This window comes from Labeo rohita, chromosome 8 (assembly GCF_022985175.1).
Source record: "Labeo rohita strain BAU-BD-2019 chromosome 8, IGBB_LRoh.1.0, whole genome shotgun sequence".
Classification (NCBI taxonomy): domain Eukaryota; kingdom Metazoa; phylum Chordata; class Actinopteri; order Cypriniformes; family Cyprinidae; genus Labeo; species Labeo rohita.
The window spans coordinates 31,202,867-31,216,317 of record NC_066876.1 but is presented as its reverse complement, the minus strand read 5'-3'; the positions used below and the strand labels follow the sequence as shown (position 1 = coordinate 31,216,317).

The 13,451-nt window shown below is 33.1% G+C and overlaps 1 protein-coding gene across 1 annotated transcript; it reads left to right on the top strand.

Annotated features, from left to right (window-relative positions):
• Positions 1 to 9,146: 9,146 nt before the first annotated feature.
• ptger4a (prostaglandin E receptor 4 (subtype EP4) a) lies at positions 9,147 to 13,172 on the top strand. The gene is made up of 2 exons (XM_051117578.1): positions 9,147 to 10,272; positions 12,144 to 13,172. Exons 1-2 carry the CDS (start codon positions 9,496 to 9,498, stop codon positions 12,630 to 12,632), a joined length of 1,266 nt encoding a protein of 421 aa, XP_050973535.1. The 5' UTR covers positions 9,147 to 9,495; the 3' UTR covers positions 12,633 to 13,172.
• Positions 13,173 to 13,451: the final 279 nt, after the last annotated feature.

Sequence of the window (13,451 nt, the reverse complement as noted above, 5' to 3'; positions counted from 1 at the left end):
ATTGATCAAAAGTGACAGTAAAGACATTTATACTGTTACAAAAGATTTCTCTTTCAAGTAAATGCTGTTCTTTTGAACTTTCTATTCATCTGTGAATCCTGAAAAATAAAATGTGGGACGGTTTCCACAAAATAATTGTGCAGCACAACACTGATAATCAGAAATGTTTTTGAAAACATATTAGAATGATTTCTGAAGGATCATGTGATACTGAAGACTGGAGTAATGATGCTGAAAAGTGATTCAACTTTTAGAATTTAAAATAGCTGTTTTCTATGTGAATATGTGTTAAAATGTCATTTAATTCTGTGATCAAATCTGAATTTTCAGCATCATTACTCTAGTCTTCAGTGTCACATGACCTTTCAGAAATCATTCTAGTATTCTGATTTGCTGCTCAACAAACATTTCTGATTATTAGCAATGATTAAAACAGTTATGCTGATTCATATTTATGTGGAAACTGTAGGGTTAGTACTGTTTAAAAATAAAAAAATGAACAAAATTAATCGTTTTATTCATCAAGAATGCATGAAATTATTCAGAAGTGGCAGTAAAGGTGTTTATAATGTTACAAAATATTTCTATTTCTAATAAATGCTATTCTTTTGAACTTTCTAATGATCTGTGAATAATTAAAAATAAAATGTATCACAGTTTCCACAAAAATATTAGGCAGCACAACTGTTCGCAACATTGCTAATAATCAGAAATGTTTGTTGAGCAGCAATTCAGCTTTAATCACAGGAATAAATTACATTTTAGCAGATATTCACATAGAAACAGCTATTTTAAATTCTAATAATATTCCAGTATTTTTACTGTATCATTTTAAACTATTTTTTTTATCAAATAAATGCAGCCCTGGTGAGCATAAGATGTATCATCAAAATGATTCATTATTTTATTTTTATTAAATGAATAAATAAAATATTTAAATGAATTTATTTAATGTTGCCCGTATTAGTTGCTGAATCCAAGTTTTAAGTCTAGTTTCTCCATTGTCATCTTGTCTGTTTTTGTGTGTGGTTTTTTGTTTCATCTCATGAATTACACAACAGTTATCGATCTGCTTCCAACTCAAACAAATCCACTTGTCTGCTGTCATTATGCACCTTTATGTTAAGCGTTTCTTCACAGCATCGCCCTTTCCTTTCCTCTGCCCGCGGCCACACAATCCCACAATCCCACAGGACAAAACACATTGTGTGAATGTCACTGCTTGTCTGGAAGTTCTGACAAAAGAGCCAAAATCAGGCATCTGGAGCTGTTGTTAGGAAATCTGTAATTTTCCAGTGAGTTTTGAAGAGATTTTTGCCCTGCTGGTAATACGCAACAAATTTTGTGTTTTAAAGAGGTGTTGTACAATCTCCTCCAATCTGCCCCTATTCAAACTTTTCTACATTCATTCAGAGTTCCTGGGAATCTGGCTGCGGTTCAACAATGAAAACACACAAACATTACTCTGTAAAGATGTCATGCTGTTTCCCCAACCTTCTTTCTATGTCCCACCTAAATCTGAGTACTATTTTGACGTACGCTAGCGTTCCAAAGTTTAGAACAATTAGAATTTTTAAATGCTTTTGAAAGAAGTCTCTTATGCTCACCAAGGCTGCATGTATTTAATAAAAAATCAAGTAAAAATGATAAAATATATTTAGAATCTAAAATAGCTGTCTTCTGTGTGAATCTTTGTTAAACTGTAATTTATTCCTGTGATCAAAGCTGAATTTTCAGCATCATCACTCCAGTCTTCAGTGTCACATGATCCTTCAGAAATCATTCTAATATGCTGATTTATTATTAGAATTATCAATGTTGGAAACGTGTGTGCTGCCAAATATTTTCTTTCAAGCTAGCGTTCAACGAGCATTAGCAACTTGTTATTCATGCTAGCAACATACTAGCAATTTGTTAATCATGTTAGAACATGCTAGCAAAATGCTGGAAACGTGCTAACAACTTGCTAATCATGCTAGCAACATTCTAGCAACTTGTTAATCATGTTAGCAACATGCTTGTAACATGCTAATCATGCTAGTATTTTGTTAATCTTGTTAGAAATATAGTAGCAACATGTTAGTGATTTGCAAGTAATGCTAGAAACACTGTCAACGTGCTATTAACTGTCTAATCAGGCTAAAAACGTGCTAGCAACTTGCTAATCAGGTTAGAAACATGCTAGCAACTCATGCTAGAAATATGCTAGTAACTCATTAAACATGTTAGAAACATGCTCACAACTTGCTAATCATGTCAGCAACATGCTAGAAACATGTTAGAACCATTCTAGCAACTTACTAATCATGCTAACAACATTCTAGCAACTTGTTAATCAGGTTAGAAACGTGTTAGGAACATGCTAATCATGATAGTATCACGCTAATCCTGTTAGAAATATAGTAGCAACATGCAAGTGATTTGCAAGTCACGCTAGAAACATACTGTCAACGTGCTATTAACTGTCTAATCAGGTTAGAAATGTGCTAGCAACTTGTTCATCATACTAGAAACATGCTAGTAACTCGTTAAACATGCTAGAAACATGCTAGCAACTTGCTAATCATGTCAGCAACATGCTAGAAACATGTTAGAACCATGCTAGCAACTTGTTAATCAGGCTAGGAACATGTTAGCAACACGCTAGCAACTTGATAATCATGTTAGCAACATGCTTGTAACATGCTAATCATGCTAGTAACATGTTAATCATGTTAGAAACAAGGTAACAACATGTTGGTGATTTGCAAGTCATGTCTGAAACATACTATCAACATGCTATTAACTTGTTAATCATGTTAGAAACATGTTAGCAACATGCTAATAACATGCTAATCATGCTAGAAGAATGTTAAAAACTTGTCAGTCATGCCAGAAACATGTTAGCAACAGGCTAATCTTGCTAATAACATGCTAATCATCCTAATGCTACTCATGTTAGAAGAATGTTAAAAACTTGTTAGTCATGTCAAAAACATGCTAACAACATGCTAATCATGCTAAAAGGAATGTTAAAAACTTGTTAGTCATGTCAGAAACATGCTAGCAATGTGCTAGAAACAAGCTAGTAACTTGCTGACCATGCTAGAAACATGCTAACCATCTAATCTATATAAAGTAAAAACTTTAAAGCTTTTACAGCTGCTTTAAACTTTTAGGCTAGGCTTTCTCTAGCCAACCTAAAGTTTGTCTTGACAAACTTTTTTTTATCTAGTTCGTTTTGCTCTGATTTGGTCGTTTTGATGAAGCAGTGTAACGTTAGTCTTTATTTTGATGCATTTTTGTCACTGTGCCTGAATAGATTTTTTTGAAGTGTTCCTGTTTCAAACTAAAATCCCAGGCGGCTGATTTTGGAAATGGAATGTGAATCATCAATCACATTTGGCGGCTGGAGTTGACGTTAATCAGGAGGTTATTTTTCCGCCAAATTTGATTAGTGAAATTTGTGACATGTCAGATTTGATATCATACACGCACGCCGTAGGAAGCGGTTTCATGTGTCATTTCGTAATAAATGTCCCGTCTGTAAGTGACGGCTCCTAAACCAATCAAATGTATTCTGGGCCTTTTTACGCAGTAATCGTATTATGACGGCCCATTAGAGTGAATGTTAATTGAATTGCAGTTGTTGCTATCAAGCGCTGTTTCCTCTCGCTCTGTTTAGGTTTTCATGTAAAAATAATGAATTTGGTTTGGTCTTTTCCGGCACGTAACCCGAAACCCTCACACTGATATGAATCTGACGCTGATTCTAATCATATTTTGATCTTGTTTAAAGCATTTCCTCTCATAAATCAGCTCTTTTAATAAGACGTATTGCCGTTTTTTCTGTTTCCGGGACCAAGATTGTGCCTTCAAATCAGAGCTTTTAAAATCTCCAATACATGTGATTTTTTGCTCTTGAAACTGGATAAATGGTTTTGTTAACATGACAGACTATAGCTTGAGTTTTGAGTATTGGCTTGAGTTTTGGCTGAGATATTGAGTCTGACATCGGCCGCTGCCAATCTAAACAGTTTACTTCTCATCCAGACAATACTGAGATGCTTTTGTTTAAGCAACATCACTGTTATCATGAGCAGAGCAAACAGCCTCAAATCCTGTCCTCAACCCATAGGAAGATCATATGAATCATAGACGAACTTACAGTGTGACCTCACATCACACCAGTAACGTTTGGACAAGCATGGAAGAAATCCTGAGAAACCAGAACCCTTATTTTACTGGCTTCTATTTTATTATTATTTAATTTCAGGTCTTTTTTCTGTTTTAGTAATTGTGTTGTGTTTTGTAATTTTTATCTTTTTTTTTTAATTCGTTTATTTTTTATTTCCATTTTAGTTATTTTAGTACAAGTTAAAATAAATGAAAATGAGAAAATATCACTGAAATTAAATGTTTAATTTATATTTTATTTACTTTAAAGTTTATTTTATTTGAAGCAACAAATTTTGATAATCACTAAGATAATATTATAGTTTTTATTAGTTATTTTAAAATAGTTTTTTGTTTTTCATTTTAATTTTGGTGAAAGTTTTAGATATTTTGTTGTGTGGTTTTGTCATTTTATTTATTTATTTTTAATTTTTTTTCTATTTTTATTTATTTATTTATTTTTTCAGTTTTAATTATTTTGGTACATCAAGATAAAAATGAGAAAATGTTGCTTTGGCAACTTGCTGAAATTAAATACATTTGTGGTTTAATTTATATTTTATTTAAGTTAAAGTTTTTTTTTTTCAAGCAACAAAATTTGAGCTGAGATACTATTATAGTTTTTATTAATATTTTAAAATAGTTTTTTTATTTTCATTTTCATTTTGGTAAAGGTTTTAGAAATTTTGTTGTGTGGTTTTGTCATTTTGATTTATTTTTAAATTTGTTTATATTTTTATATTATTATTATTTTATTTATTTTTTTTCCAGTTTTAAATATTTTGGTACATCAAGATAAAATTGAGAAAATGTTGCTTTGGCAACTTGCTGAAATTAAATACATTTGTGGTTTAATCACTGATCTATATATAATGTTCTGTATTATAGATCAGTGGGTTTAATTCATATTTTATTTAAGTTTTTTTCTTCTTTTAAGTAACAAAATTTGAGCATCTTTGAGGTATTATTATAGTTTTTATTAATATTTTAAATTAGTTTTTTGTTTTCATTTTAATTCTGGTAAAAGTTTTAGTAATTTTGTTTCATGATTATTGCCATTTTTATTTATTTATTTGTAAGTTTGCTTAGATTTGTATTCATTTTAATTTCATCTTGTTGAAATTAAATACACTGGAGGTTTCATTTATATTTCATTTAAATTATTTTTTTTATTTCAAGTAACAATATTTGAGCCTCATTGAGATACTATTATAGTTTTTATTAATATTTTAATTTAGTTTTTTGTTTTCATTTTAATTTTGGTAAAAGTGTTAGTAATTTTATCGTTTTTATTTATTTTAAAATTTGTTTATGTTTGTATGTACTTTTATTTCAGTTGTAGTTATTTTAATACATCAAGATGAACTAAATAAAAATAAGAAATTTATTTAAATTTTATTTTTAGCATTGAGATACTTTTATAGTTTTTATGAATATATTGAATTAGTTTTTATATATTCTTTTTTTATTTTAGTTGAAGTAGTTTAGTTATAGACATTTTTATAAGTTTTGTTTTATTTGTTTATATTTAAATTTTTATTTTAGTTATTTTAGTACATCTAATATTGCATTGACAACTATTGCTTTCTGTTAAAATTTATTTTATTTCAAGTAACAAATGTTTTTTTATGCTTTTACTATAATAACCCTGTTAAAAACAGATGCTTGTCATTTCAGTCCAAGCTGATTTTATTTATTTATATATATATATATATATATATATATATATAGATAGATATATATAGATAGATATATATGTATGTATGTATATCTCTTATGCACAGAAACTGTTTCTAAATATTGCAATGCATCACCTGTTTGAAGATATCTATATGTCTGAATGAATCTTATCAAAAGCTTGGAATGAAACAGTATTTTTCCACTCGGTTTACTGGCAAACACGCATGTCGGCACATGTTTCTTCTATAAAGGTGATTGTGCTGTTACTGTAGGGTAGATGTTGTTTAGAAATAGAAACAAGAAGTCGAGCCAAAACCTCAGCATGCAGCTGAGATCGGCTTATGATTAGACATTTATATCTAAACTCTCATAATACCACATAGTTGTGGCAATAATTTATTGATTTGAATAGTATCTTGGAGAATACACAAGTATAAACGTGTACCCTAGTCATGTGTTTGTGTAAAGCAGTCCTGCTCTTCTTCCTGCCTAAGTAATAGAAGTCAGTCTTCAGCATGTTGTTAAACTGATATCTGTTAGACATTTAGCAATGTTGTTTTTACTTATGCATGTTTAACTTCAAATAGCAAGATAACCAACTAAAATAGCAGTACTGAGTCAAAAACTGGATGCAAATCAGGTTTGAGCAGTTTGCTTTGGAAGCTGTTCAGTTTCTGTGAATGACGCTGACTGGTATTTTTCAGCACTTTGTCTCTGAATGATGCAGGAGAAACCCAAAGATGAAGAGTTTGAGCTCTGTGATCCAGCCATGATGTCAGTCCAGTTTCCGTAAAGTAGTATGATGTCATGTTATTTCCGTTGCACTGTTTCTTTTTGTTATATCTGTAGCAAGGGAAATTGGTTGCAAATGTCATGAATAAAAGTGTAGAAGTATTTTAAAACTACACACACCAAAATGCATCTATATTACAAACCCATGCTGGAAAAAAAAACTCCTCAAACCCCATCTGAACTCTTCTCCATGCATGGTTAAAGGAATAGTTTACCCAAATATGAATGTTCTGTCATAATTTACTCATATTCACTTAAAAATGAAGGTTCCAAAAGGGTGTTTTTGCAGCAGTGCCTGCAGAACCATTTTTGGTTCCTGAAAGAATCTTTCAATGAACAGTTCCTAAAAGAACCATTTTAAAGAACATTTTGAAAATCTAAAGAACCTTTTCTGCATTTGAAAGGTTCCATGGATATTCAAGGATCTTTATAGAACCATTGCACTGGAAAAAATAAAAAACAATTTGTTGAGTCAGCTTAAAATAATTTGTTACCCTGCTGCCTTAAAATTATAAGTTCGGTCAACTAAAATAAGTTTAGTCAACTTGAAATGTTAAGTTGTACTAAGTAACAACTTAGATATTTGTGTTTGCTAAACTTAACAGATGGGTAAGTAACCCAGCTGCCTTAAAATTTTAAGTTGATTCAAATCAAATATCTAAGTTGTCACTTAGTATAATTTAACATTTCAAGTTGAATAAACTTTTTTTGAGTTGACTGAACTTAAAATTTTAAGGCAGCCAGGTTACAATTTTTTTTTTTAAGTTGACTCAACAAATTGTTTTTTACAGTGTGATGCCAATAAAGAAACTTAATTTTTAGAAGTGTTGACTCAAAGTTTCTTTCTCCAGTAGAACACAAAAAAATTAAAAATGTCCCGGTGTTTTTTATTTCTCTCCATATAATGAAAGTGAATAGTGTACAATGATGTTTGCTCTTCAACTGTTTCCAAAATATCTTTTATACTCCTTAGAAAGAACAAATGTGATTTTGGGGGTAAAATATACCTTTAAAGCTGACAAAAGCCAAAATGGTTAAAACTTGCCAACTTCAGACCAACTTACAAAATTAATAATATTAATCCAAATATAATCTAATAAAATAGTATTAATTCAAAACATTTATTTTCCCACACTGTAAAAAGTTTTCACCAGTTTTAACCTAAAAACTTAAGTTCAGCAGCTGGCTTAAAATTTTAAGTTAAATCAGCTTAAAAGTACAAGTCATTTTAACTCATTTTATTGTCGTGAGTTGAAATTACCTGTAGTTTAAAGTTGATTTAACTTAAAATTTTAAGGCAGCTGCTGAACTCAAGTTTTAAGTTGAAACTGGTGAAAACTTTTTACAGTGCATAGACAAAAACATTCATACAAAATTAAAAATTATATTATATTTTAAATAAAAAAACATTCTTTAGACATAAGCTTAGTGTAGATTATTACATCAATATTTTTTTTGCCTTTTAACAGTTTGATTGCTCTATAAAAAAGCTAAATTAGCTACAATTATAACTGCTTTAAAAAAAACATGTATTCATGTACTAACAAAAATATATTTTGAATGTTTATTTATGAATTTTTATTTCAGTTTTAGTTATTTTAGTACATCAAGATAAATAAAAACAAGAAATGTTGCTTTGCCAACTAGATGAAATAAAATAAGGTTTTATTAAAAATGTATTTTAGTTAATGTTTATTTTATTTCAAGTAACATTTTTACCATCAAGATACTTTTAGTTTTTATTAATATTTTGAATATTATTTATTATTCATTTTTCAGGTTTCAGTTGTAATTATTTTAGTACATCATGAATCTAAATGAAAATAAGAAATATTGCCTTGGCAGCTAGATGAAATGAAATCAGTTTAAGGTTAAAACAAAAAAACAGAGCATCAGTAAAATTACTAAAATCCAAAATAATTTCTGCAGTTTTTTTTTTTTTCTGAGGAGTGTTATTTGCTTGCAGACAAACTGAACAAAACAGGTTTCAACCTGTTTGATTTTCGATTAGACCGCTATAAAAATGCTCTTTAAATAAATGACATGATAGTTTCACTTCTTCAGTGTGCTTAACTGCATCCTGCATATATTTACTTTCACAAATTCTTATTTTCTTCCCTGTCAAACTTTTGCATCCTACTTGTTATTGTCTCCTCGTTATGAATCACTTTGCTGTATTTAAAAATGTCTGCTAGATTAATAAATGTAACAAAAATGCATGGAAATGCGTGCTTCTTGTTTAAAGCAGATGTTGATTAATTATGATTTGTGACCCTGGATCAAAACCAGTCGTAAGTGGCATGGGTATATTTGTAGCAATAGCCAACAATACATTGTATGCGTCAAAATGATCTTTTATGCCAAAAATCATTAGGATATTAAGTAAAGATCATGTTCCATGAAGATATTTTGTAAATTTTCTACTATAAATATATCAAAACTTAATATTTGATTAGTAATATGCATTGCTAAGAACTTCATTTGAACAGCTTTAAAGGCGATTTTATCAATATTTTGATTTTTTTTTTTTTTCACTCTCAGATTCCAGATTTTGTCAGATATTATCCTGCGGAAACCTTATTTATTCAGCTTGGAGATGATGTATGAATCTTAATTTCAAAAAATTGACCCTTATGACTGGTCTTGTGGTCCAGGCTCAAATTTTACAGTAGCACCAGTGTTTGCCGGGACGCTTTGGTTCCCATTGTGACATTTTTGGTAAGGGCGTCCCGTTATGAGTGTGTGATATGAAGCAGGAGGGGCGGATCAGTCACTCATGACTTTATTCACTTCCACAGCAGGATTCACTCCGCGCAACACGAGCAACTCCTGCAAAATGACAGTTGGAGACGTTTAACGCAGCTGGAGATGGACAACAGCACCGTGACGCGCAGGATGGAGCCCACCATCCCTGCCATCATGTTCATTTTTGGGGTCATCAGCAACCTGATCGCCATCGTGGTGCTCTGCAAGTCCAGAAGGGAGCAGAAGGAGACCACCTTCTACACGCTGGTCTGCGGTTTAGCTGTCACGGATCTCCTGGGAACCGTCCTGGCGAGTCCGGTGACCATCGCCACTTATGTGAAGGGCGCATGGCCGGATGGAGACCCCCTGTGCCAGTACTTCGGATTCGTCCTGCTCTTTTTCTCCCTCGCCGGACTCAGCATCATCTGCGCAATGTCCATCGAGAGATACATCGCCATCAATCACGCGTATTTCTACAACGACTACGTGGATAAGAAGCTCGCCGGAGTCACGCTGCTCGCCATTTACGCATCCAACATCCTGTTCTGTGCGCTCCCGAGCGTTGGTTTCGGAGAGGTCAAGATGCAGTACCCTCAAACCTGGTGCTTCATCGACTGGCGGACCAATGTAACCGCGCACGCGGCGTTCTCCTACATGTACGCGGGCTGCAGCTCGCTGCTGATCCTGGTAACGGTGATCTGTAACGTGCTGGTGTGCGGCGCGCTCATCCGGATGCATCGGAGGTTCGTCAGGCGCACGTCGCTCGGCACCGACCCGACCAGAGCGTCCGATCCCGGCAGGAGCCGCAGCGTCCGCCGCCTGGCTGGCGCGGAGATCCAGATGGTGATTCTGCTCATCGCCACCTCCGCCGTCGTGCTCATTTGCTCCATTCCGCTCGTTGTAAGTTCTTGTGATATTATTGTGCCAACTTTATCTCTCCGATCACTCTGCTGCTTTAGATAGGACTGTCAAATGTGCAAAACAAAAACTTTCTCACGGGCAGCTCGGTCAGATATGCTTCGTGATTTTCCATTTCTGTTCTCTACATTGTGCAGCATGTTTGGAATGAATCAAGGAGGATGATGAGGATGATAAAAGTTTTTAAAGAGACAAACATGCTGAAATATTCCTGGGTCGCAGTGTCACCCCACAGTAATACTATAGTAATGGTGAAATTTTATGTGACCACAAACTAGAAATTACGGAGGGAAAAACAATGATCAACATTTATTTTGTCAGATTTGATAAATGGTAACTATTTTTCATATTAAATCAGAAAAACTGTCTAATCTACACTACCAGTCAAAAGTTTTTGAACAGTAAGATCTTTAATGTTTTTTAAAGACATCTCTTCTGCACACCAAGCCTGCATTTATTTGATATGAAGTACAGCAAAAACAGTAGCATTTTGAAATATTTTTACTATTTAAAATAACTGTTTTCTATTTTAATGTTTTCAAATTTAATTTATTTCTGTGATTTCAAACCTGATTTTTTAGCATCAGTACTCGTCACATGATGCTTCAGAAATCATTCTAATATTCTGATTTGCTGCTCAAAAACATTTATTATTATGTTGAGTAGATTTTTTTCAAGTTTCTTTGAATAGAAAGTTCAGAAGAACAGCATTTATCTGAAATAGAAATCTTTTGTAACATTGTAAATGATCAGTGTAAATCATCCTTGCCTATATATATGATTCAAGCTTTTGAATGGTGTAGTGTATAATAACAAAAGTTTTTTTTATTTCAGATAAATGCTGATCTTTGGATCTTCCCACTGTGTACGCAACTGTTTTAGATAATTTTAATAATAATAATAAAAATGTTCTTGAGCAGCAAATCAGCATATTAGAATGATTTCTGTAGGATCATGTGACACTGAAGACTGGAGTAATGATGCTTAAAATTCAGCTTTGATCACAGAAATAAATTACATTTTAAAATATATTCAAATAGAAAACAGCTATTTTAAATAGTAAAACTATTTCTAAATTTTACAGTTTTTTGCTGTACTTTGGATCAAATAAACGCAGGCTTGGTGAGTCGTCACTTCTAATCATGATGTTTTATGCATGTCAAAAACAATGGACAAAGTTATTGTCCAGAAGAGACCGGGGGAACATCTAAAACATTAAAATTAAAAAGGCAGGTAACAGATCAAATTAAATATGGGATTCTGAAACAGAAAGATTGAAATAGTATTTTCTTGTAAAGCAATAATTTTTGTTTTATGTACAAATTTGTAAAATAATTTTAATATAGCATACTAAACCGGATGATGACATTGTCCTGGATGACTTCACTCAGTGTCACATCTATACAGTCTCACATCTATATCACTTGAGTAAATAAGCTTTCCATTGATGTATGGTTTGTTAGGATAAGACAATATTTGACTGAGATACAACTATTTGAAAATCTGGAATCCGAGGGTGCAAAAAGAAAATCGCCTTTAAAGTTGTCCAAATGAAGTTCTTAGCAATGCATATTACTAATCAAAAATTAAGTTTTGATCTATTTACAGTAGGAAATTTACAAAATATCCTCATGGAACATGATCTTTACTTAATATCCTAATGATTTTTGCCATAAAAGAAAAATTGAGAATTTTGACCCATACAATGTATTTTTGGCTATTGCTACAAACATACCTGTGCTACTTATGACTGGTTTTGTGGTCAACTATTCACATGAAATTTTAGTTTTAATGTTGTTTTGTCTATGATGCATGAAAATTTGGTAACTACAATTTGGTGTCTTTTTTTTAAGGTCCAGGTGTTTCTTAATCAGCTTTATAAGACACCGGTGGAAAAACGTCTGGATAAAAATCCAGATCTGCTGGCGATTCGATTTGCCTCGACCAACCCCATTCTAGATCCCTGGATCTACATCCTGCTGCGTAAGGCGGTTCTCTCCAAGGTAATCGAGAACATCAAGTGTCTTTTCTGCAAAATCGACTCTCAGAGACAGCAAGGACAGAACAGCTTCCACTGCATGGACGGAGCGCAGGCGTCCTCCATCATCTCCAGAGACTCTCCATCCGCTGTGTCTCGAGAATTGAAAGAGGTGACGAACACCTCACAGACGTTTCTCTATCCGCCTGAGAGCCTGGGCACCTGTCAATCAAACCAGTGTGGGCGGTGCTTATCTGACGCTTCTTCGGAATCCTCCAATCAGAACAGTTTAGACAGTGGGTCAAAAGATCAACCGTTACAAGTGACGATTACCAATGAGACGTTTCAAGAGAAGAGCATTTGACTTCTCCAGGATGTTGATTTCAGATCAGTGAAGTGAAATGTAAATGTGTAAATGTCATTAAAGGAACAGTTCGGCCAAAAATGAAAATCTGCTGAAGATGTGCTCACCATCAGGTGATGTAGATGAGTTTGTTTCTTCATAATCCATAATAACGCTTCCTCCAGTGAAAAAGTCCATTTCCTGTTGTCTCCCACATCAAAATCCAGCCACGTATTTGTTTAGAGCTGTTTTGGCATGTAAACGGTGCTTGATCTGTGGGGATTTCTCTCCTGATTCAGATCAGACCACTTTTCACTGGAGGAAGTGAAATTATAATGAATAATGGACTCGAATTTAGGTAAAATGTCTTAATGATGGATATGTTAAGATGTTAACTGATGGACTGGAGTGGTGTAGATTACTTGTGGATTATTGTGATGTTTTATCAGATGTTATTCTGACGGCATCCATTCACTTCCATTGGTGAGCAAGTGATGGAATGACACATTTCTACAGATCTGATAAAGAAACCAACTCATCTTACTGTGTGCTTCAATAACTGTCTCACCAATGAATCCTGAATGGGTGCCGTCAGAATGAGAGTCCAAACAGCTGATAAAAACATCACAGCAATCCACAGGTAATCCACACCACTCCAGCCCATCAGTTAACATCTTGAGAAGACAAAAGCTGAAACAAATCCATCATTAAGATGTTTTTAACTCATGATGGATTTTTTAAGAAGTTAACTGATGGACTGGAGTGGTGTGGATTACTTGTGGATTATTGTGAGGTTATTGTGACGGCACCCATTCACTTCCACTGGTGAGCAAGTGATGG

Bases quoted from the DNA above. Each gene is read 5' to 3' on its own strand.
- ptger4a (XM_051117578.1), top strand. From the start codon at position 9,496: ATGGACAACAGCACCGTGACGCGCAGGATGGAGCCCACCATCCCTGCC. The intron at 10,273-12,143 runs GTAAGTTCTTGT...CTTTTTTTTAAG, and splicing joins TTTGCTCCATTCCGCTCGTT to GTCCAGGTGTTTCTTAATCA.